At 33.1% G+C, this 26,781-nt stretch overlaps 1 protein-coding gene across 1 annotated transcript; it reads right to left on the bottom strand.

Moving 5' to 3' along the window:
• Positions 1-185: 185 nt before the first annotated feature.
• LOC145333368 (uncharacterized) lies at positions 186-25,234 on the bottom strand. The gene is made up of 15 exons (XM_080178485.1): positions 25,218-25,234; positions 24,934-25,016; positions 24,431-24,510; positions 16,653-16,722; positions 15,687-15,766; positions 15,207-15,307; positions 14,020-14,075; positions 13,460-13,550; positions 13,077-13,177; positions 12,407-12,468; positions 11,417-11,477; positions 6,888-6,967; positions 5,629-5,737; positions 4,919-5,003; positions 186-272 (listed from the first exon to the last, which is right to left on the bottom strand). Exons 1-15 carry the CDS (start codon positions 25,232-25,234, stop codon positions 194-196), a joined length of 1,155 nt encoding a protein of 384 aa, XP_080034611.1. The 3' UTR covers positions 186-193.
• Positions 25,235-26,781: the final 1,547 nt, after the last annotated feature.

The raw sequence follows: 26,781 nt of genomic DNA, 5'->3' as shown, positions 1-26,781 counted from the left end.
GAAGGGGGGAAGAAAATCTCTTCAAAAGAGATGGGGAAAACCCCCTTTTCTCCCATCTCTTTTTTCTTCCCCCCTTCCCTTTTTTTTCTTTCCCCTTCCCTTTTTCGGGAAAGAAAAATATGACGTAACTGGAGTCGTGTTCCTCAAAATTAATACAAATTCGGGACAGTTTTTATTGTGTCCGCTGTGAATACTAATGCATTGAAAGTTTCCTGTTTTCAAAAGAATCTCCTTCGCCAGCCTCGTAGTACATCACACTAGATCTTTCTCCCCTAAAATAATTGTTATTGCTCGCATCGTATTACATACAGCTTTCCGCGGATAAAATGTACAATTATAAGATTAAAACCATTTCTTTTAGCCATGAGATGCCGAAGGCACGGGCTAGGAGGGGAGGTGATGAGGTAAAGGGGGTATATGGGGTGTATTTTTATTAGATGAATCTCTTGTTTAAGATCGAAGTAATGATATATATATTATATATCCATTAATTGATAAGTAAATGATTTAGTAGAATATTAAATGATAAAGACATTTACTTCATATCAAATGCTACATTAAAGTCTATTAATTATTAATTAGGAATCAACATGTCTGTCTGTTTTTGTATCTGTAAGTCTGTGTGTTTGTACCAAAGGATCTCGGTGACCACTGGACCAATATGGTTGTCATTTATAGTTTTTATAGGTCCAGATATGGTTATTATATTTTTCTGGGGTTTGTAAAAGCCCCCCCCCCCCCATCTCAACATACACACACACACCTATGATTTTTTTATATTAAATTAATTAATCATCCTAACCTAAATTTACATCAATAAACTTAGTAGTTTTATGTAATAGTTAACTTTTTAGAGGCTTGGATACTTTTTAACCAATTTTTCTGTCTGTCCATCCAGCTAATGCAAAAATATGGGATCTACTGCAGTTCACGGTAAAATATTGCTGGTAACAAATATTGCTAAAAATTTATGAATTTTAAAGGCTGCTAGCTGCCAAACGGCTGAACGTACAGATCATACCCGCACACTATTTTAAGCGGCATAAGGAGGCCTACAAATAATCTGGAATAGCCAAGATTTAATGATGCACAGGGAAGGCTTCACTGAAGAAAAACCGCGTAAAATAGGTCTTTTTCGCGCATTTCTCTGCACTGCAAGATAATTATGCATTATTGATTAATGGCTATTCCAGATTATTTGTAGGCCTTTTTAAGTCGCTTAAAACTATGTGCGGGCATGATCTGTACGTTCAGCCGTTTGGCAGCTAGCAGCCTTTAAAATTCATAATTTGTTAGCAATATTCGTTACCAGCAATATTTTACCGTGAACTGCAGGAGATCCAAAATACGTATACATATGTATATATTGCGTTCTAAAGTATGAGACGGAGACCTTATAATAATTTGGACTTTGGGGAGTTGATGGGTTCGAATCTCTGCTCAACACTGCATCATGCACAGTCAAAGGTCGTGCAATCAAAGGGTAGGTTGTATGTTGGGTGTTACTTCACCTAATAACCCGGGTGTAACGGAGAGGTTGTCTTTCCTTAGTTGTTAGACCTGACGGTAAATTGTCAAGGTGTTGCGTTATTTGTGATTAGTCTAATGTCGTTAACTCCAATAGATTTACCCCTTTGATAATTAAAGAGACAAAATAATATATAGTTATAATACGTTTAAATTTAAATATCTTGCTAAAACATTATAAAAGTAATCGACATTCAATAAGTAATTATTAGTGTCTTATTTTGTAACTTAATATTATATATAAAACCGGTTATACAATGTAAACAAAAGTCCAAAGGTTATAAAAGCTTATTTCTGTACGCTTCGTATCCAGTTATTGTTTGTCTGTGAATACGAGCGAGGTGTATTATTTTTACGTACAAAACTAAAATCTCTTTTAGTTATTTTATAGTATAAAACCTTTTTTTACAATGGGGAACTTCCACCCATTGTTGTCGATCATCCAACTTACTTAATGGGGATTTTATGCAACCCATTAGTAGGTAGGGAAAGGGCAATTGTTTAATATTTATGTTAGGTGTCTAAATTAGTAATTATAATACACCACGTTTTAATAGTGTAAGCATCAGAGTTACCAAGAAAGTTATTGTGTAAAGTTGCTGATATGGAGAGAATTAAAAGTAAGGTTTCTTTTTATAATTAAATTGTTTATATTGTTTAAAATAATGTTGATATTAATGTATTATAGATTTATGAACCATGAAGTTTAGCCATGATGTTGCATAAAACTGTTCTTTTCAAATTCAAAGTATAAATAAATGTAATGTTAAATGACATCCGGGTTTATGTTCTCGCCTCGCTTATTTCTCCGTCGTTTAAAAGACAACACAAGGTCAGCGGGAATTCAAGTTATATATATTAGCGGCACTACTTATACATATAAAACTTAAAAAATGTCTTGATATCTAGATCGAACAATCCTTCTAATAATGTAACAGGATGTCTGTTCGTCTGTGTGTTTGCACCGAAGGATCTCGCTAACCGCTGAACCGATCTGGTTCTCTATAACAGGGTAACTTCTCATAGGTTCGGGAATGTTTATAACTGTTTTACGGTAGGGTACCACCACCCTCCTAAGATAAATCACAAAAAAATCGAATACTTTTTCTTCTTGAAAGCAACATAGAAAAAAACCAAACATTTACAGTGCCACTAGAGGTCTCTAGGGACGTAGCCGCTAGTTTGTAATATCTGAATGAATACATATGAAAAATTCAAAATTTGTTGTAAGCAAACCTCTTATATAAAACTTAATATATATATCAAGGTTGGACCGGATATCCCATTTGGCCGGATATTCACCCATTTTCAATATCCGGCCGGATACAGGATATTGAAACTATCCGGATATCAAACCATGACCAGATATCCGGTCGGATACCGGATATCCAGTATTATAAATCAGCTGGATATATCCAGCCAAAAAAGTATCCGGTCCAACCCTAATATGTATGAATATTATGTTTTGTATTGTTATTGAAAAACCTATTCGACTTTGAATAAAAAAAAGCCATTAATTTTACGCATTTTACCTTTTTAAAAAAATTCTATTCAAAGTTTTTAAAAGCGAAGCTTTCCTATAATTAGGGTCAATCCGTAAGTCCGTCCGCTCGTAACGGATAGCTTTTTTTGTTAATATAGGCATGTTGGAATTATCCTATCTATAACTCTATAATAGTTACCAGAATGTCCATTTTAAAGATGATTTTTAACTTTTTTTATAAAAAAATTTTATGTGATATAATCATCCGATTAATATCACATTTTTGAAGTACTGATTCCTATTACAATAAGGTACAATATTATAAGCGAAGCATATCTATAATCAAGTCCTAAAAATATCAGTCCTTAAACAGAATTCTGTATTTAAGAAGTTTTACAACAAATTTGGGTATAATGTTGTCATCCTTGTTAAAAGGAAAAGAAAGTATAAATTTAATTGTGTCCATAAGTAGCAAACAAAGGATATAAATCCTTATACTAAAGTAACAGGATGTTTGTTTGTCCGAGTGTTTGTACCGATAACCGAAGGATCTAGCTAACCGCTGAACCGTTCGGGTTCTCCTTAACAGGATAGCTTCTCATAGGTTCCGGGAAGGTTTATAACTATTTTGTGGGAGTGTACACCACCCTTCCAAGAGAAATCGCCTCTAGAAAAAAAATCCCCCCCCCCAAAAAAAAAAGAAGATTATTTTTTACTTTTTCTTTTAAAATCTAAAATGATAAATTGGGTTCAAATTCGACTCTCAGCTCCACAAGGGGCGTAGCCGCTAGTAAAAACTAATGTAACAGGATGTCTCTCTGTCTGTATGTATGTCCTAAAAAATCTCGTGGTTGGCTGACTCGATGGTTCCACAATTTTCATGGAAAAAATGTCCTTTCTTTTTATTTGATTTTTTGAAAAAAGATATGGTGTCCCCCAAATCACCTCATTGGGAGAATTATGAATATATAAAAATTGTAATCTCAATTTGAAATTGAATGAAGATGTTTTTTTCTTCGGTTGGCCTTTGACTCTCATACTATTACTACCAGAAAGAGATGGGACAATGGGCTGTTTATTAACTAGTTCCTAAAGTTTTATAATAACATTTTCTTATTCGTTGGCTTAACAACTTTGGGGACTTTTTATTCATTAATCGAGTGTTAAAACGTTTCAACCTCTAATTTTAATCTTCAGCAGGGGTATTTTTGTGTATCATTGAGGATGTACAACAATTTATCGGCTATTGTCTTATCCCTTTAGATCCCTGTATTACTACAATATACATTATTCAAACTTATGTGAAAAAGTATTATAGTAATTTCTTTTAATTCTTATTATCAACTAGCGGCAACGCCCCTGAAGGCCTCTAGGGACACGTTTCTTTTCAAACTATTTTAAAATCAGCTATTTACCAAAAATATGTTTTTCGCTGATAGATGGTGTTAGCTATTTTTTTAAGTAATTAGAAACTTGTCAGCCGGGCGGCGTTTTTTTCATATTTTTGTCGATTTCTCTAGGGAGGGTGAGAGGCCAGTATAAATTTTAATATTGGTCAACTACAATTTATACTGGCCTATCATTGGTACTTTTTATTGTATTCTATGAATTATATATTCTTTACAGACTAGCGACATCGCCCTAGGGGCCTCTAGGGGCACTTGAGGTGGTGTGGCGTTGAATTCAACCCCCCTTCTATATTTAATTTTAAAAGAAAATTGGGGGAGGGGAGATGACTAAATCTTCCGTTATTTTATTTTTTCTAGGGGCGATTTCTCTTGGCCTCTAAAATAGTTATAGACCTTTCCAGGTCCTATGATATACTTCGGTACAGAAAGACAAAGATCCTGTTACTTTACTTTAAGGATTAGTAACCGGTTTGTTAACGGCGGGAAAAAATTATCTTACCTTAATTGCAGACGTCCATTTTTCTTACCAAATGGATAATACACTGTGTCAATCTTTTCTGCGTCGGAAATTTCAGTACATAAACCTACATAATTAACAAGTATGACAACATTCATAAAAGCGAAGCTCTGAAATGGAAGGACAAACGAACATTAACACTTGTAGAGTGTCAGAACTCAATAAGCAGAATATTACTTAAATATGAGACTAAACAATTTCATTAATTTTGTTGCAAAACAACTTAAATACATGATACATTTTTTGGACATACTGACATTTTTAGGACATGATTGTAAAGATGCTTCGCTTACAAAACTGTACCTTGTTGTAATAGGAATCAGTATACCAAAAATCAGATATTTTTTTCTGTTCAATGGTTTAAACTACATATATAGGACAGATATTTGAAATAATTTCAATTTTCTACCAGGTAGTTTTAAAAATATCAAGACTTGGCTTTCCTGTTTTCACAAAAACAACATGGTGACTATTTTGGTGGTGCATAATTGATTGCTATTTATTGTAATACAAAATTAGATATGTTTGCTGGTATTCTTTTAACTTATGCTTGCAATCAAACTTTTTAAATGCACTTCATGCAACTATCCCTTTAAGTCTTGGATGGTTTAAAGCTGTTGTCTGCCCCTCCCTCTCCCTTTTTCCTAAACTTTAAATCCAAAAATACAAGAGAAAAGTTCCGAAAAAACTACCTTTCAAAGTGATACTTCTAACAACTGGTTCATTCCTACATATGGCACAGTGCTTCTTGTCACATTCTCTGGGTCTGATACTAGTCCACCCACGTATCAGGCAAGTTTCCTTAAAATATAGTTTTATTTTTCTCCATAAGATGACTCTCTCTCTCTTATTAGTTTTATTTTATTGCCTAACAAAGGAAAAAAGTTTTTTAAATTATCGTGTTTTATATTTTTAACACAGACACTGTGCTTTAAAATCACATTTATTGTCCAGCCATGTATCATATGTTTTATGTCAAAGTTTGATTCTTCAGACCATATGTAAAAGTAGCATGATGTCTTTTAATCCTTAACGGTCGGGGGGGGGGGGGCGTTGAATGCCCCCCCCCCCCTCCGGTTTTTTCTATCTCATTTTCTGTGTGTAAAAGATAAAGAGCCCAAACTGCGTGACTTTTTAGGTATGGGTATAACACATAACTGAGAGTTGGAATTTTTTATATCTCTATCCTGGCGGGCACAGGATGCCAGCAAACCTGGCAGGGTCATCCAGGTGAAGAGCAAAAATATTTTTTTGACTTAAACAAAGCATTTTATCTTACCAAAATACTAAAATATTCTCTAGAAGTAGCTCCAAATATTAAATACAGGTGTTCAAGTCAATTTCAGGTTCCAGGTATGATCCTGCAGGTCCTGATTCTCCAGGTCTCCAGAAATCTTTAAAAGGCTCCTGTGGCCGCAATTTTTCTTACATGTCTACATAACATATCAAAATTTTCCCGCCGACTGCTGACTGCGGCGGCTGGCAGCTGCCAAGTACAGCTGGAGCGGCTGAAATTTATAATTTGATATTTCTAATATAAAATTTACATAAAGATAAACATTTTCTGCAAAAAAAAATTACTTCTAGCTTCAAAAATAAGAAAATTACAGCCATTTAAAATTTTTAAGTAAAACAGGACCTAAAAACAAAGGTTGTTAAATAAAAGGGTGAAGGAAGCGAAAATTGACTCGAAAACTCATTATAAAAAGTTTTAGCCATCTAGCTCTAACAGGAACTGAGATAATAGGTTTAAGGTGCGGCAAGGGGTCCGACTGTTAAGGGTTAAGAGACAATGCTAAAACTTAATAAGATACCTACCTAACTAAAGTGTCACTAGGGGCATATACGCTGGTTGTAATAGTAATTGTAGTAATTAAACATGAACCCTTTAAACATACAGACGGACTGACTAAGTGAGTTACAGAAAAGCCATTCAAGTTGTTGTCCTTACCAAGTTACTTTGAGGGGCAGAGACATAAGCCATAGAATTGTTGGTTGTCGCATTTGTTGAATACTCCACCCATTTGTTACCTAAATATCAAAATAAAAGAATAAAAGGATTAAATAACTATATGTTTACGGAGTGGGGACCCTCTGTCAACTTTCTATTGGATCTTTTAACATTGGCCAATCAATAGTATTTTGGTTAATAATATATTATTAACCAAGATGCTACAAAAAGAACAGAAAGCTGTTCACAAGGTGGGGACCTTCTGCCGACTTTCTATTGGATCTTTGAAAATTGGCCAATCAATAGCATCGAAATAATATATCATTAACCAAGATGCTACAAAAAGAGCAGAAAGCTGTTCGCAGGGTGGGGACCTTATGCCGACCTTCTATTGGATCTTTGAATATTGGCCAATAGCGTCAAAATATTATCACAGCCTAATTGCTACAAAAGAGCAGAAAGCAGAGTAAAACAACTACACTTAAACAATATTACAATATTACAGGGATGATTATGTTCAGATTGAACACAGCAATAACAAAGGTTAATAATATTGCAGATTAAAATCTATCCTTCCTATTAAATAAAATAGTAAGATGGTTTTGGGCTATTTTTGTGTCCCCTTCTTAACCTGAAGTTTTTAGGCTATATCTATATTGACTAGGAATCAACAGACCCCCCCCCCCCCATTCAATCAAAAACAATACAATGTAAATTTCTAAATTTCTAAATTTTGCACGCAACATCCTAGCTGCCAATGTAAATACAGAAGAAACATAATTAATATGAAATTATTTAATTATGAATATATTTATGCTTGATTTTATCGGAGTGGGGACAAAACACCTAATTTAAAAATACCTAATTTAAAAATGCCTAATTTTATAAATGTCTATTGTGACAAAACACCTAATTTAAAAATACCTAATTTAAAAATGCCTAATTTTATAAATGTCTATTGTGACAAAACACCTAATTTATAAATACCTAATTTAAAAATGTCTAATTTAAAAATACCTAATTTTAAAAATGCCTAATGTGACAAAACACCTAATTTTAAAAATGCTTAATTTTATAAACACCTAACTATAAATACCTAAGTTTAAAAATACCTAATTTAAAAAAATCCTAATTTTAAGCATATCTTAAAACTGTTGTTGAATATATTAAACCGGCGGCTACGCCCCCTAGAGTCCTCTAGGGGCGATTGCAGTGCGGAGGGGAATTCAATTAGTCTGGGGGGGGGTTACGACCCCCTCCAAAATTTCAAAATATAGTTTGAAATAGAAAATTGGACGGACGTACGAACGGACCAACCCTAATTATAGAAAAGCTTCGCTTTTAAAAATAAAATTTCATGATTAGTTTGTGGCACCTCACATGAGAAATAAATTAATTAGTAAAATCAAAGGTTGAAGGACAAAGAAAATGAATTTTGATTTTTATTGGTTTCTTCCCTAACCTAAGTAGCCGTAGTGTCGCTTTTTTGGGGGGTGATAGTTGACCATCCCCCATTTTAGTTCTAGTTTTATAAAGAAAGATTGAAGAAATATAAAAAAGAAGAGGGGGGGGTTCAAAGGGCGATTTCTCATTGGAAGGTGTTGGTAACCTCCCCTAAAGCGTTATAAACCTTCCCATGACCTATGGGAAGCTTCATTGTAAAGATGAACCATATTGGTTCATTGACTAGCAAGATCCTTCAGCAAGAACAATCAGCCAATTGGATTAATGTTATCAAAATTTTAAGTATTTTAGTGAAAAAAATTTATATTTTAGTATTAGGCATTGTTAAATTAGGCGTTTAGATAGTTTAGAATTAGGTATTTTTAAATTAGGCGTTTTTAAAATTAGACATTTTTGAAATTAGGTATTTTTAGTTAGGCATTTTTAGTTAGGCGTTTTTAAATTAGGCATTTATAAATTAGGCATTTATAAATTAGGTGTTTTTAACGTAGGTGTTTTTAACATTAGGTATTTTTAAACTTAGGTGTTTTTAGTTAGGCATTTTTAAATTAGGTGTTTTGTCCCCACTCCATTTTATCGTTATAATTATGACTTAAAGGACGCCTGCAAGAAATAACACGCTTTAACTGCTGAAAGACTGCCACAAGAAGACCCAATACCTCAAATTTAAAGCCTTCAGCTTCAATAACAAAAAAGTTCTAGGCATTTCAAAATAGCATTTTATGTACAAAGGAATTTTTGAAAGATTTCCAATGCTCATAAAAGAAAAAACAATATTAAATTACGTCGCCTAGACACAAAATTATAACCTCATCTTTGTCAGAAACTTAGATTGCCTGTAACTGATTACATTTTTACAATAAAAACACCACATTTCATAGTCAAAATCTATGAAAAAAAATCGATTTAGATTGCATTTTAAAACGAAAATCATAGCGGAAACAAAGGGGTAAACTAATACAAGCTTAGCTGTGATTGGTTGTTAAGCTGATTCAGCCTTCTGATTGGCTACAGTACATTCGGTACAACGCAAGTAAAACTTAATTTTTTTTAATGATTTTGACTATAAAAATGGGTATTTTTATTGTAAAAATATAATTAGTTACTGGAAATCTAAATTTATGACAAAAATAAGCTGATAATTTTGTTTCTAGGTCACGTAGTTTAATTTCAAAGTTTTCAACATGAGCATTGCAATTCTTTCAAAATTTTTATGTACATAAAATGTCATTTTAAAATGCCTAGAACTTTTTTGTTATAGAAGCTGAAGGCTTCAAATTTGGGGTATTTGGTCTACTTGTGGCAGTCTTTCAGCAGTTAAAGCGTGGTATTTCTTGCAGGCTTCCTTTAAGCCCAAAGTTGATTTTATATAATCAAAAAATATGATTACTTATTTTTTCAGACTTCAAATCTATAAATAAAATAAATTATTTTTAAACCATAAAAAACTCCGCATAATTGGACAATTATCACTTTTTACGTGCGCAATTCTAAGCTAGGATGATAATATCCATAAAAACGAAGTTCTGCAGATATAAATTGAATACGGGCCAAACTTTCATTTTGACAGTCAATTAAAAACTCTAGAAGTTCACCCGATTGCTACAGAAATCATATAAAGTGAATAATTTTAAAAGCCAAATCTTTAAAATCTTTCAAATTGACGTTCGGACCTTTTGGTAATAATTGTTTGTTGCTACGCTCTCTAAATCGACCCTAACTGTAACCTAAATCATTTAGCAAAGTTTTAAATCAATGGGACAATTATAAATATAGAAATGCTTTGCTTTTATATAAAAATTGGCAAATGAAAAATACTTAAATTGCAAACATGAATTAATTCATCATTTTGAAGTATTTATTATTTGCATTGATAAAAGACAGACATTTGAAAAACACTGTTGAATTCAGCTTGCTTTTATGATTATTAAAACTCGACGCTTTTCTAAATTAAGGGTAGTTCCGTCCGAAAATTTCAATCAGTAATCTTTAAAAAGTACCAAATTACTTCCAAGATAGACTTAAACTATTTATTTCTAGATTTCTAGTCTTGAGATAGTTTTAGGCTATTTTACAGCTCCCCTCTCTGCCACTTAAAAACCCCTATATGCTAGGGGAGAAGTGTTTAAAATACACATACATATAATAATCTTCTAAAATTACCTAACTTTTAAATTTTCTATTCTGTCTGTATTTTATTATTTAACTCGTGGCTTCGCCCCTAGTCTCTAGGGGCTCCACCTAGAGCTTCTTAAATTTTTTATTGGGGTCTTTACCCCATCAGTTCAGCGGTAACAGAGATCTTAAGCTTCAGACAGACGGACAGAAAGACAGAAATCGTTCTACTTTATATTATAGATTATACAATTTTTCAGTGCATCACTTTAAAAAAAGTACTTTTCACGTAAATAAATGAATTTTTCTTCAACAAAAAATAATTTATTATAATTAGTTATATCTAGAAATGGTAATTTTATTGTTAAGAAATAGATAAAAAGGTATTTAATGCATAAAAAGTACAAGCCAATTTATTAAACACTTGTTTTCAAGTATTCATTTTTTAACCAAGGGCTCGGCAGTCTCATATTTTTTAAAATTATATAAAACAAATCATCTTTTTTTTGGACGTCGCAACCTATATGATATAAAGATTACCCCACACAAATTTTTTTAATACTTAATTCCATCCCCCCCCCCCCCCCTTCAAATAAAAGTGCACGACTAGTCATTATGAGGAAACCATCAAAGTCTCTCTAAAGAATGTGTCTTAACTTTTGTGATTTTTTTAAAATAGCTAGTCGGTGCTTTTAGTAAGTAGTAGATGTAAAATGATCCATAGAATTTAGATATGCTAAAACACAACAAAAAAAGAAGAAAATTGCAATTATGAACAAAAATAGTAAGATCTTTAATCTGACACCTTACTTTTTAAATTCTTTTGAGTAATTATTGAAAAAATCTATCAAAACTTTGAACTTTGGAAGCTCGTCACGAATGGGTTAAAAAATCAAAAAAGTTAGGACACATTCTTTTTCATCAATTCAAGCAAGAATGTTAAATTTTACCTACAAATGAATTACCCAACCAGTAGCTAACATTCTTCACTGAGTTCTCACAATCAGAATCCTAGACAATAACAAGGATGATAACATCCAAAAGTAGAGAAGCTAAAAAGTTATGAATGGAATTCTGGAGAGAAAAAAATCACCGTGTCATACAATAATCATTAAACTTGATAAAATAGGGAAATCACGAAGCCTTTAAAATCACGCAACCTTATAATCATGAAAACTTAAAAATCTAGGAATCGATCTAGCACCGCAATTAATAGGCAAATCTTAATGTAATTTGATGGAAATATGTAGAATATGAGTATATTCAATCCCTGATAATTTCAGCCGTCAATCCTGAATAGGAATAGAGAAAATCACGAAAAGCTAAAAATCTAGGAACCGATCTAGCACCCCAATTATTAAGTCTTAAATACAAATCTTAATAAAACTTGTTGAAAATATTTGAATGTAAAATAGATTAATCTCTGATAGTTTCAGCCATGTTGAATAGGAATTGAGAAAATCACAAAAACAATGTATAGATTAAATGGGCATATGTCATAGGATTATTCGCTAAACATTTATCTTGAATAGGAGCCGAGAAAATCACGTTTCCCCAATGGCGACTGACGGACAAAGTGAATTATAGAGTAGCTTCGCTACTAAAAAAATATTAAGTAATTAAGTAGAGGAAAATGGCGTTTAAATTAATCTACGTTCCTTTATTCCCCATGATAAGCTAATACAGGTATTATTAAACAAATTATTATTGGGATTTTAATAAGTATGAATTTTTAGTCAATTATCCTACTACTGTTATTTATCTCATCGTTTTACAGACAGCTTTCCGCGGATATAAAAAATAAATTTATAAGATTAAAACCAGTTTTTTAGCCTAAACATTAAGGAAAATTGTCTGTAACATGATGTATTCATAGTGTTTAAGTAATGGCTTAGAAACGCATATCAATCGGTTTCGAAGCCATACTGGAAAGAGATTACCTCAAAAACTGCAAGTTCAGCCGTCAATGTTGCAAAATATTCTTTATCATTTGACGTGTAGCCTAAAAATTATTTAAAGCATCATGATATTACTCTTTTTGGTAACAAATTTTTTTGTGATATAATTATCTTATTCATATGATTTTTTAATAGAACGAGGTAAAATGTTATAAACGAAGCATCTCTACCTATACTCTAAATGTAAGTATATTCTTAAACATTATCCTGTAACTGCGCAGTTTTTCAACAAATTTACATAAAAATTAGTTTAGACTTATATATCTATATTATGCTTATTCATTTCTGCCACTCTTCAAGTGTTAATGCTTCGCTTTAATGGATATTGCCATCCTTGTTTCTTAGGTCCTCTTTGACTTAAAGAGATCGTCCAAGGGCCTTAGAGCATCGATCATTTGAATTGAAGGAGTTGCTTAAGGATATTAGATTAAGCAATACCTAATACCCATGACCTTTTTCTGGAAGTCCTAACTGTGCATGGTTATGATTTGCGCCTTTTAATGGGCCAAGACATTCCGCTGTACTTTAACTTTTAGAGCCATGTTCATGACAAAGTATCAGTATGACTTTTAATATCTCTAGTATGACGCGTTGTAGTCTAGATTCGAACCCGACACCTACCCCAACTGCGGGACACATCCAGCAACCTAACCTGCAGGCAGGATGGTTCCAGAAAGGAACTGGCAAAACTGTTTGGCTGTTTCAAAGGTCACTGGCTCAGGAACAACGGTCATATGGGTATCCATACTTTTTCTAAACAAAAAATGCAACATTTTCATTTATATTAAAATGTGTTTCATCGCAAAGACAATTGCCTAGGGTGAAAAAAATTTATTAAGTTTTGAATATAATTGTTTTTCTTTTTTTAATTTCATATTTACTAATATTCTTAAGAATTTGATTATTGGTTATATCCCATAATTCATTTTTTTTGTACTTTTCCTCTTAAACTGTTATTGATGTGCCACCAATTGATATAATTGTCATTTTTTAGTAACGCAACTACTCTACAACTAATGTTGATCACTTGCTTACTTGCAAAATAATTCTTCATTTTCTTGTTTACTGAGAAGCTCCTCGTCACCTTTAACTTTCCAAATGTCGACTCTCCAACCAACTAGATCACCTGAAACAATCAATTTATAAAACATGGATATTATGACAGAGAAGATTTTTTCGTCAATTATGGTCCTCATTTACTAGTCAGTAAGTTCCTCAAGAAGGAGAGGATGGATGGGATAAAAAGGAGTTGATGAGGGGTATAATAATATAGGCCAACTGGAAGAACACTTTTATTAGAGTTGGCGAAAATCTTGTGCAATATCCAAGCAATTATTATATCTTTTCCTATAATACATAACTGCTGAATCCATAAGATGGTGCTCCAAAAAAAATATAACTACTTTCCTTTGGTGATTTTAAGCTATCTTTTGGATAGGTGTTTCTCTTCCGAAAAATATTGCCTATCCCAAAAAATGTCTAACATCTATAAAATCGGGACTTCTACCTTGATTGGTTGGTTATTTGAGCAATGTCCAAACTTTACTGCCAATTATTCTAATCTACAATAATTTTGCAATTAGAAATTATCTTACCAGGTTCTGTGAAATTACAAGTCATGAATTTGCTGATGATCGAATCATTCACAAGTCTAAAATAAAAAATAACTTTAAAATTGTTTTTTTTTCTTATTCTGTAGCATCACAATTCTATAACTAGATAATGTCTGTACATCTAACCAGAGACGAAAAATTCATCGCTTAATATTATATTTGATAGTTAAGATCCATTTTAATAAATTAAAAATATTGGATCTACTGCAGTTCACGGTAAAATATTGCTGGTAAGTATATTTCCAAAAATCTATGAATTTTAAATGCTGCTAGCTGCCAAACGGCTGAACGTACAGATCATACCCGCACACCATTTTAAGCGGCATAAGAAGGCCTACAAATAATCTGCAATAGCCAAGATCCAATTATGCACAGGGAAAGCTTCACTGAAGAAAAAACGCGTAAAGTAGGCCTTTTTCGCGCATTTCTCTGCACTGCGAGATAAATATGCATTATTGATTTCTGGCTATTCCAGATTATTTGTAGGCCTTCTTATGCCGCTTAAAACAGTGTGCGGGCATGATCTGTACGTTCAGCCGTTTTGGCAGCCTTTAAAATTCATAGATTTTTGGAAATATTGCTTACCAGCAATATTTTACCGTGAACTGCAGTAGATCCAAAATATTTTTTACAAGTTAAATTTGCGCTAGTGTTGTTCATTATTATCCTTGCTTTTCGTGAAACACTTTAAAATTTCTTTGATATCTCCACCAAGGTAAGTTTGTAAAGTATGTTATAGTATAAAGTGAAATATGCAAAGACAATAAAGTTTGTTTCAATTGTGTGGTAATATTTAATTAGTTAAATAAAGCTGTAAAAAGTGTAGTATGAAAATGTGATGATCATTGGTATTAACGATCATCCCAATGCCTGTTAGCAGTAAATTGAATCTGTTTACAGAGCGGGGACCCTGATTTTGTATTAGGTCTTTGAAATCAGCTAATAGCGTCAGAAATATGTAGACAGATGAGTCCCTACAAAAGAAAAGAAGTAGTTTGTTAGCAGACGGAAAGGGTCTCTACTACTGATGCCAGGTAGTTATCTGGTTTATACATTATTTTTGTCTGTAATGCCGTTGAAAATGCATTACAATTTACAATTGGACATTTAGCAGCTGTTTATAAAATAACTAAGCTGCAGGCACCCCGCAGTCCTGGAGATCTGTTTACCTGGCCCAAATGTTGAACTGGCTGATGGCCCCAGAAAAGCTTTGTTTTTCATCGAATCCACCTCCAACCAAATCTTGCTCTTGGCCAATTATTAACACCCCCTTGAATGAAAAAAAGTTAAAAATGCAAATTGTCCTGTAGAGAATAAAACTCCTCTACCCCCTTATTCAAAAGCAAATTGAAATGTAAGAGGTGTTTCGTTTGTTTGTTTTTTACTTTAGGTTAGGTTATACTGGGTACTTGGTAGCCCCACTTGATTATGGTACCGCCGCGCAGAAATAAGCACCGCAGGATCCTTTGCAGTGGTGAGGCAATGGAGAAAAACATATCTCCCCCCCCCCCCACCCTCCAGATTATTTTCATTTTATTCCAAAAATTTATTTCGTTAGAAACGGATTAATTGTTTTTTGGTTTAAAGTTCCCTATGACTTCATATACCATATAACAATACTTATAGAGTAACTTTTCTTTATAAATTACCGTTTCATTTATAAGAGCTAAGTCAATGAGTTGGCTGTCAAATGCTTTGTTCGTAGATTTTCCATTCATATTCAGAGTCACTGAAAATATATTTAGATTAGGGTTAGGCCGGATATCCGGTTGGGCCTGATATCCGGATTAGCAGGATATCAGGCTGATTTAAAATACCGGATATAAATTAATTTGACGGATATCGAACGTTGGCCATATGTCCAGCCGGATACCGGATATCTGACATTAGAAATCAGCCGGATATCCGATATCCAGCCATAGAAGTATCCAGCACAACCCTAATTTAGGAAAACAGTGAAAGTGTCTGAGTATGACGTCCGAAAAAATTATCAACTAACCAAAGAGAGACCGCTATATATTTTACCATTGTGAATACTGGCTTCTCATTAGTTAATTGTTAATTTTTTCTGACGTCATAGTCAGACACTTTTACTGTGGCCTAATTTAGAATTGAAATAGCCTAAAACTTTCTCGGAACCTGTGTAAAAACTTGATTTTGAAATAGACAACTCAATCGGTTCAGTAGTTTATGAAATCTTAAGCTACAGACCAAAAACTATAATACTTTATATAATTAGGAATTGATATATAAAGCTGCATTTGGCTCTTGTTTGTTTAGAGAATTGATTTTGTGTACATGCTATATATAATACAAGGTAGAACGATGCCTGTCTGTCCTTCTGTCTGAAGATGAAGTTAATATTCGAAGGGATATAGAAGGGCTGAAAAAGAGCTTAAAACGATACCCAGACTTATCTATAAAAAATAAATAAGCTAAAACCATCTCAGGGCCTATACAAAGCTTCCTTTTAAAGGAGAAACATATCGGTACAGTGTTTGACGAGATTCTTCTCTACAAACAAAAAAGCTTAGTACTTTGAATAACAGGATAGGTTAGTTACTGTTCTTATGGTGGTTTTAAGCTAAATATTTTCCATGAACATTAATACTAACCTTCCAGAGCGAGATTATCCTTTATTTCAGTTTGCTTGATTAGTCCACAAACAGCGCTGTACTGCTGTCTACACATATTTTATCCGTTAGAATCGTCCTGTCGACTTTAAACCAAGTGGAAAGGTTTCTGTTGTGATATGGTATAATTTAGTTACTTAAGTAGATCTTAAGTTAAGTTTGAGTTTAAAGGTTATGTATCACATATTTATATTTTTTTGCTTTTTTCAAATTCTATTTAATTACTTTATGTATCTTGGACAAAATAGCCTCGGTCAAAATAGCCTCAGGACAAATAGCCTCTAGGACAAAATATCCTTAGGACATTTACTTTAAAAAATAGCCTCAACTGTTAATACATTGGTGATTTAGAATTTCGTGGATTTTACAAAAAGTGGTTGGTAGATTTTTACAATTTTTTATATTGTTTCTACAATTTTTAGGTAAGGTTAGGTTAGGATATATGGCTAAGGTGCTGAGCGCCCGCGGCTAGGCAGGTCAGGGTGCTGAGCGCTGCGGCCATGATCATTATTATCATTTGAGGCTATTTAACTTAAGAGGCTATTTTGTCCGAGGCTATTTTGTCCGATGCTATTTTGTCCAAGGCTATTTTGTCCTAAGGCTATTATGTCCGAGGCTATTTTGTCCGATGCTATTTTGTCCAAGGCTATTTTGTCCTAAGGCTATTATGTCCGAGGCTATTTTGTCCAAGATTCCTCCCATTATAAACTCAATTCTAACAAGGATGACAACATTTACACAGCGAAGCCGAACATATCAGACAGACATAGGATAATCAATAAAAAGTATAAAATAAAAGGTCTGAACAAAATCATATCTTAAACTTTTAAAAGGACTCAAATGTAATAAAGTCTGTAAGTTTTTCATATGTTGGATCATAACATTACAAGTATTTGGCCATAACTCTGTAATCCTTTAAAACAGACATTTTTTCGAACAAAAGATACTGAAACAGTTCGAACAAATAAAAAACTTACAGACTTTATGTATGATAGCGCCTACGCCCCTAGAGGCCTCTAGTGGCACTTTAAATGTTTGGTTTAAAAAATAATAATAAGATACTTTGCAATGTTACGTAGGAGTCTCTATTCGAGAGAAAAAAATGTCGATTTATTGTGATTTCTCTTGGGAGAGTGGTGGTACCCTTCCCCAAAATAGTTATAAACCTTCCCGGGAACTAGGAGAAGGTACCCTATAAAGGAGAACACGATCGGTTCAGCGGTTAGCGAGATCCTTCGGTACAAACACACAGACACACAAACACACAAACATCCTGTTACTTTAGTATAAGGATAAAGATTTACTCAACCCTAGTCGTCTAAATATTAACCACTTCAAACTCGACTTGATGAAAGATATATGTACACAGGGACGTTTTTACCTGTGGGGGGTAAGATGAGAGGTTTCATGGTTTGAGGGAGGAGAAACACCTCTTTATCCCACCCTTGAACTTTTATATAGATATTAGTGCAAGGTTTATAATCGATAGTACGATTCTAAAATGCCTAAATTAATACAAAAGCTTCGTTAAAAAAATCAACAAATAACACAAAAAAGTGTCAAAAGAAGAATTTTTACAATTAAGTTTAAACGCATATACTAAAATGTTCTTTACAATTTAGAATTTTTGTTTACTTTAGGTAAACATTTAACAATATAAGTATTAACTTTTAATAGAATGACTTTTTTCAAAATTGACCAGGATTTTAAACATTTAAATAATTGAAAACTTATTTTATAACTTGTTAAAACTAAATAACAAAAAACTTTTTATAGTTAGTAATCGCATTTTTAGACAGCTTTTCACGTATACTAAGATGAAAATTAAGGGATTGATACCGGTTTTGTCAGCCTGAGTGGCCGAAGGCCCAGGCTAAAAAACTAGTATTAGTTTCATGATTTTTATTTAATACTCGTGGAAAATTTTTGTAATACTAGGCTATAGATAATTTTTTCTTATCCAGCGGATATTTTTCGGTTTCGAAGTCATACTATACTCCCAAACAAAAATATTGTTTGCATATTAGTGTTGCTTTACTATTACTAATGGGCTTAACTATCCTTGTTATGAATATATAAAAAGGGTGTGCAAAAAAATGCGTAGATTTTTAAGATTCAAATTGCGCGCTATGAACTCTAACTTTTGGAAATATTAGAACGGTTCCTATGCTACAAATAATCTAGGAGCTAGGTGGTAAAATGTCCCAAACTTTACTCGCAAGTCAAGTTTAAGGTCAGTTGGGACATTTTAACACGTTGCTCCCTAACTAAACGTAGCAGAGGAATCGTTCTTATATTTAAAAGATTCTTAGCCGATCTAACGGTATGCGTATCATTTTTTTACTATTAACACAAGCCGCGCAATTTGAATTTTAAAAATATACGCATTTTTTTGCACACCCTTTAACTTTAATTAAGAAAATAAACATAACTTATTTTCTTTACGTAAATATTAAATAGTACTTCGTTACATATTTTTATAGATTTTTTAATAATAGTCTTTTAACATATAAGTATAACGAAAGGAACAAGTATTATTATAAAAAAAAAAGATAAAACAATGTTATCAATTTCCAAAGATAGCGAAGTACAACAAAAACATGACAGATGTAATACAGAGCAGTTATTCCAGTTAGGGAGTTGAATCCATTTTTATAGAAGCAGGAATATAATCTATGATTATGGTTTGGACCCTCTAAAACTGTAATCTACCCTTCCACTTTCCCCTCTCTTGGTGAAGATATCTTCAACGCCGATACGATTTTTGAAATATAAGATTCCACTTTTGTCTCTCTTGTTGAAGATATCTTCACCAAGAGAGGCAAAAGTGGAATCTTAAATTTCAAAAATCGTATCGGCGTTGAAGATATCTTCACCAAGAGAGGGGAAAGTGGAATCTTACATTTCAAAAATCGTATCGGCGTTGAAGATATCTTCACCAAGAGAAGGGAAAGTAGAATCTTACATTTCAAAAATCGTATCGGCGTTGAAGATATCTTCACCAAGAGAGGGGAAAGTGGAAAGGTAGATTACAGTTTTAGAGGGTCCAAACCATAATCATAGATTATATTTCTGCTTCTATAAAAATGGATTCAACGCCCTAACTGTATTCAGTGTCCTACGGACCAAGTGAATTTTAAGTTGAATGCTGTTTGGAACTTGGGACCTTTACACCAAAAAATCAGCAGTCAATGTTAACTAGCAGCCGAGGAAATCCCCAATAGCGTTACCGTACGGAATGACCGACGGACAGACTAAAAAACTTGGCTTCTACAAAGAAATCAACAGAGCTGGATCTTTAAATGTGTAGCCGTTACCGTTGCCGCTGCCAGAGGTACAGCCACTAACCTAATAGCGATCTTTAAATCAAATTGTCTACGCGTGGCCACGGCTATATGCGATCTTTAAATCACAACCACTTTTTAAATTTTCTTTAAAAATATGAAGAAGAAAAAAAATAATAATACGTAAAAATATCAAACCATGTTTAAATCCATGTTTTATTGGCAGCACTGGCAGTGACTGCGGTCATGACTACGGCCACGACTACAGCCACGTCTACGGCCACGGCAACGGCTACACATTTAAAGATCCAGCTCTGCTAATATATTAGAGTAAAACAATAGAGGGTGTTGGTGATAAATAACTGTTTGTCCCCTTGCCGAGGACCCTGTACCAACTTTCAATTGGGCCTTTGCAAATCGACAATTAGCATCAGAAATACTAACACAGCCAAGTCGTTACAAAAGAGCAGAAAGTAATTTAATAGCAGACGAAAAAGGTCGCCATCAGGGGGATCCAGGTAGTTGTCTGGTTATACATCTATACTTTAGATTTATTGCTTACATAGTAGAGAAAATTCATGTGTATTTTTAGTAATGTAATATTTAAGTATTTTTTGAGGTCAGCCGTTTGGCAGCTAGCTTCATTCAATGTTATCCTGTCAAAAGAATGACCCTTTGGGTGATATCCCAAAGAGTGTCTATTGAGCACTGAAATCCCCCGTACTTTTGAAATAAATTGAAAATAAGGGAGGGTGAGGGGGGTTTTATGCCTAAACCATGTTGTGCTACCCAGTACATAATTGTAATAAACAAAAAAAAAGAAAATCTATCTCTTTTCCCATTCTTATTTTCAATTTATTTCAAAATAAGGTTCTGTGCTTCACTAGGCATTTTGAGGGAAACCGCCTGATCACGCAATTTACTCTTGCTCCACATCAATGTTACATTTCATGATCACCCACTTTAGCAATACAACGTTTTTGGCATTATTTATAAAAAATATCTTAAATATTTTTTTCTGATCTCCAAGCCAATCTTAGAAAACTTACCATTTGATTTTACGACCTTTGTCTGTAAGTACTTACAGCTGTTTGTAGGCAAAGCCAGTAGGTTTATATTTTAACTTCTCTAGAATGACACAGATTGGCCTAGACACAAACTAAACACCTCCCCGATAGCAAACGTGCACGTGGCCATTTAAGCTAAAGTCATAACAAACAAATAAAAATTACTAGACATTGAAAAAATAATTGTAGACTAATAAACATTGGAAAAGTGAATAAATATGTATTTATTATGTAGTTTTTAAAGACAAGTTGATGAATACCTGCCATCCATATTGTATCTAAATTATTTTCGATATATTGGGTATCTTTATTTTCAAGGGATATAGGAATAGGTCTCTTAACCCTTAACAGTCGGGCCCCTAGCCGCACCTATTATCTCAGCTCCTGTTAGAGCTAGAGGGCTATAAAAATTGTGCAAGTCCCCTGTTTGCCAAAGTCAAATTTAGCTTCCTTCACTCTTTTATTTAACAACCTTTGTTTTTAGATTCTTTTTACTCAAAAATTTCAAACGGCTGTAATTTTCTTATTTTTGAAGTAAAAAAAATTTGCTCTTTACCTGGATGACCCTGCCAGGTTTGTGTCATACCCATATTTACAAAGTCACTCAGCTGGGGGAAGAGTCGTTGATCGCCCCCCCCCCCTCCCCCTCCCCCTGACCGTTAAGGGTTATAGATAAATAGGCAATCTCTGAAATTACACTAATAGCAGCTTCTAAATATTGTGTAAATGAAAGGGTTGTGGGTCAATTAAACCCATAACTTCTTATTCGTATATAAAAACTCGGGTATAGTTCGTGACATCGCCTCTTAAGGGGGGTTTTCGTCGGATTTACAGAGTAGCTTTTGATAGGTTATTTTTATGAAAGGTTAGGTTAGCTTAGGTTAGGTGATTGTCCCGTAGGGTTAGAACCCCCTGCAGGAGCTAGAAATATGAGAAAAGCTACTGTGAAAATACGACGAAACGCCCCTTAAGAGGCGATGTCACGTAAGACTTATATCTAAAAACCCTTCTAGGTATCTTTAATATATTTTCCTTAAGATTTAAAATAAAATACGTCCATCCCAATTTAAGCAACATTTTGTCATTTTATATAACTTTTATTTATCTTGTACTTTTTGTTTACAGTTTCTAAACATTTTTATAACAATAATGTTCCACGTCCTTCCCCAATTATATTTAAACATTGGAAAATTACACCGAAAACCGAAAATGAGATATCAAACAAAACAAGATTCTCATCCTTATAATAAAGTAACAGGATGTCTTTCTGTCTGTTTCTAACGAAGGATCTTGCTAACGGCTGAACCAATGTATTTCTCCTTTACAGGGTAGCTTCTCATAGATCCTTGAAAGGTTTATAACTATTTTTGGGGAGGGTACAACGACCCTTCCAAGAGATATCACCCCTAACTAACGAATCAAGATTTTAAGATTTAGTAATAGTTCTTAAAGTTATTGAGCCAACAAAATATAAATTCTATAAAACTTTGGGTACCAGTGTAACTAAACGTCCAATACTCCCCCCTCCCCCATTTGGAAATTAAAGATATTATAAAAAATGGAGTAGAGAAACAAAAAAGGTGTAAAATTAATATAACAAGGATGACAACATCCATAAAAGCGAAGCACTGAAACGGTAGGACAAACGGACATTAACACTTGTATACTGTCAGAACTGAAAAATCATAATATAAATGTATAAGGGTCAAAGCAAAATTGTAAGTATTGATTCAGGATAATGTTTATGGACATACTTACATTTCTAGGACTTGATTATAGAGTTGCTTCGCTTATTACATTATACTTTGTTGTCCTAGGAATCAATATACCAAAAATCAGATCAATCAGATGATTAGTTCACATAAAAATTTGTTGTTAAAAAAGTAAAAAAAATCAACATGTTTAAAATGGACGTAAGGACATTTTGGTAATTATTATAGAGTTGCTACGCTTTCTAAATCGTACCTAACTACTAAAGGAATCACCATGCAAAATTTGAAATCGATAGGACAATTCTAACATGCCTAAATTAATGAAAAAAGCTATCCGTTACGGACGTACGGACGGACCGACCCTAATTATAGAAAAGCTTCGCTTTTAAAAAGTTGTTTACAATTGTTTGGTTCTTTTTGTTGATTCGTCTTGATTGTATTCAGGAGGAGCGTGGTAAATGATAATTATTTTGATTAATGCTTTCACATGTTATTGTTAATGGTAATTATTATATTATTATTATTATTATTACAGACAAGCTTGCGTAGGAACTAACTTACATTATACTAGCAAAGTTACCATATAATTAACCTTAGTTTTAGGACCCAAACAATAATAGCTAAAAAAAACCTGATAAAATATACTTACTAATCAAAGGAATCTTTACAATGAAATGGAAAAGCCTTTAATCAAGTTTGTAAAGCGTTACAGATAGACAGACAGGTAAAACCTAAATTGAAGTAAAAAGATACAAAATAATCCATTTATTGTGACTTTTGTAATTGTTATAATTATGTGTCTTTAACTGTCTAGAATCATTTATTGCTTTGTCATGTATGTTATATTTAAACATTAATTATTTTTCACACAAAAAAAAGACATTTTGGTACATGTACTATTATTTTTATTAGCGGCTGCGCCCCTAGCATCTAAGGGATCTGTATTCAAAAGGGCAGAGAGGGGCTAGATAATAGCATAAAACTGTCTCAAAAACTTAATGTAAAGTAAATAGCCTAAAACCATCCTGAGACATATTTGAAGATTACCCAAAATATAGAACCCCCCGACAAAACTATGATTCTTGCAGAGACAATAATTTGTTAAGATTAGGTTAGGTTACATTTGATGACCATATAGCCCGTTTTTCTGTTGGGTTTAGTCAAAATTATTTTGACTTCAGGAGCACTGTGATTCAAGGAGTAAAAAAAGGGGACAATGGATCGAATATTCATTTTTTAGGAGTCTCAGACTTTAGGTACTGGCTTAAAGGAAATGTGCAAGAATTAAGCAGGTTCTGACTGACTTTGGGTACTAGCGCATCATTGCCGTGAACTTGCTGAGTTAGTTTTAAGCATAGCAGACAAGTATCAATAAACTTAATTTCTAGCAAACAGATGAAATGGCTGGTTTTAACAATTTTTTTCTCCAGAAAATATCATTTCATATATAAAAACTTTATTGTGATATTTGTGTAGTCTGATGTTCTGGTAATCTTATTTTCAAATGTATGCTTTTTAGAACATTTTCTTATTTTATAGTTTTCTTAGTTGTAATTAACATACCCTTTACAATTTTCTTTAAATTTTCTAGATAAATCTCCATTTCAAGACCTTTCATCAAAAACTCATAAATTGAATTAATTGCCCCTTGTCCCCTACCTTACTCCCTGACTGTGGTTAGACTAAAATATGTTCCTGATATCTACATTGTTGATGGGCATGGCAACACATTGTTCTCCAAGGCATAGGGAACCCTCCTTCTTCTTTGTATTCAAATCTAAACAAGTACAAAGATGTTCATAAGTAGCGCAGCAACAACACGCTGACAAATCCTGTTATATAAAGTAGAACGTTTTTTTGAAGCTTAAGATCTCCGGAATGGCGGGTCTGTATCTTTAACTATTCTTTTGAGAAGCTTAAAAATGTCTGTTTTTCAGCTATTTTTTACCTCCCCTAGAGTAAATAAGAAGTAAACAGTAAAATTAAATACAGATATAAATCTAAAGTCCTTAGTAAAAGATTTTATATACAGTAATTTATATCATATCCTTTTGAACTTATAGTTTATTCCATTGTATTTTAAAGAGTATATGTATATGATGTATCTATCGAATGTACATTCCACATTTAAAAGGTAACTACACAACTAAACAGACCAGGGCTTGGAGGCCAGAGCTAAAAGGCACGGCCAAGGACTTACGAAAATTCAGTCTGTTTTCATCAGATCTGACTGCATAGCTGAATACATAGTTCGTCTCTCCTCTCTCATAATACAGCTTAAACCTTAACATTAAAAATAGCTTTAGACCATTAATATAGTCCTCAAAAATTTTACTTAACGTTTTCTTATTCCGTTGACTTAACAACTTTCGGGATTGTTATCAAATTTTGATTGGTTGGTTGATTAAGTTAAGTTTCCCCACGTTTCAACCACTAAGTGTAATCTACAGAAGGGGTATTTGTGTAGCGTCATTTGTGATTTACATAAAATTATCAGCCATTGTCTTATCCTTTTAGATCCCTGTATAGTATTAAATGTAATTTTTTTTATCAAATGCGTTTCTACAGTCAAACTGATGACAATTTCAACAAATAGTTACAAACCTTCCTTGCAAGTTTTAGAATCTTCATTTTAATTAAGAACCATATCAATTTTGCGGTTAGCGAGATATAAAGCTACAAACATACACACATAGAGAGATAGACACCCTGTTACCTTCATACAAGTATTGATTGCTGGAGCAGCTATTATAAATTATAAACCTGAAACAAACAGTAAACTCTAAAGGTAGTTGGATTCTTTCTTGTAGTTTAAGATATTCCTCATGGTATGATCCATTCTTCTGGAGCTCAACCACTGGCTCACCGATGATACCTACCATAATTTAGTGCTGTTATCATATTAACATATGTAGTTAATAATTCAATTATAATGTAGTTTCATTAGATTGCTACAGAGGCCTAAAAAGTGGACATAATTTTTCACATTTAATTTCAACGGGGCACGTGAATATGGGTAGGAAGGTAATTTTACTGCAAATTAACATTAGTCCAAATTATATAAAAAATGTCTCGGATAATCAGAGGTTATAGTTTTCCTTATGTGTTCAAATTTCTTTAGTACAATTAAAATAAATGCGAGATTTTACTTGTTTTTGTTAGGTTAAGTAAGATTAGAAATGTGCTCTGAGCGGTCAGGGCCAAATAGGGAAAGTTACCTAATCATAAGGAGGTGGAGAATATGAGTAAGTGTAAAACTGTAAATATCTTATTTCAATTCTATAATGCACATAGGTTTCATAGTAAAATGACGCTTTAACCATTTCATTATGGAACAGACAATATAAATACATAGTACTACAAACATTCATTGTATTATATTTTTGAAAAGCTTAATTTCAAAATTAAAAATAATGTACTTGCAAAGCATTATTCTGTTTTCCCTTTTTGTCGATTTCAAAGCGTACATTTTACTTTTAACAAAATAATTAATACTCTTTAATATTATACTTGCATGCGTTTTAATTTTAAAATCTTAGATTCCAAATCATGATTTTAGACTCATTAAAGAATATAATTTTAATTAAATACTCATGCTTTATCAAGAAGTTGCATGATTTTGATAATTGGTTTGTCTGGAACGTATATAATCATTAACCCCTGTATTTATTCTTATGGGCACTTTTATATTAGTCCAAGATTTTTTAGACTTCTTGTGGGGTTTTGTTTAATCCTAAACCAACCATCCAAGAAAAATCTACCAAAAAGAATGACATAACTCTAACAATATCCCGGCTTTTTATGTAACTATTTGCGTCGCATATATATGATTTAGGGGCTCAGCAACTTGAGAGAGATTAGAACTAGGGTTGGGCAGGATACTTTTTTGGCCAGATACCGGATATCCGGCTGATTTCTAATAACGGATATCTGGTTCCGGCCGGATAGATGTTAAACGTTCGAAATCATGCAAATTGCCGGATAACCGGATATTCGGCATTAAAAATCAGCCGGATATCCTGTATCAGGATAGTTTCAATAATCGGTA

This window comes from Acartia tonsa, chromosome 12 (assembly GCF_053477335.1).
Source record: "Acartia tonsa isolate MP-2025a chromosome 12, ASM5347733v1, whole genome shotgun sequence".
In the NCBI taxonomy this organism is placed as follows: domain Eukaryota; kingdom Metazoa; phylum Arthropoda; class Copepoda; order Calanoida; family Acartiidae; genus Acartia; species Acartia tonsa.
Note: the sequence above shows the minus strand (reverse complement) of the source record. Positions and strands in the feature narration are given on the sequence as shown.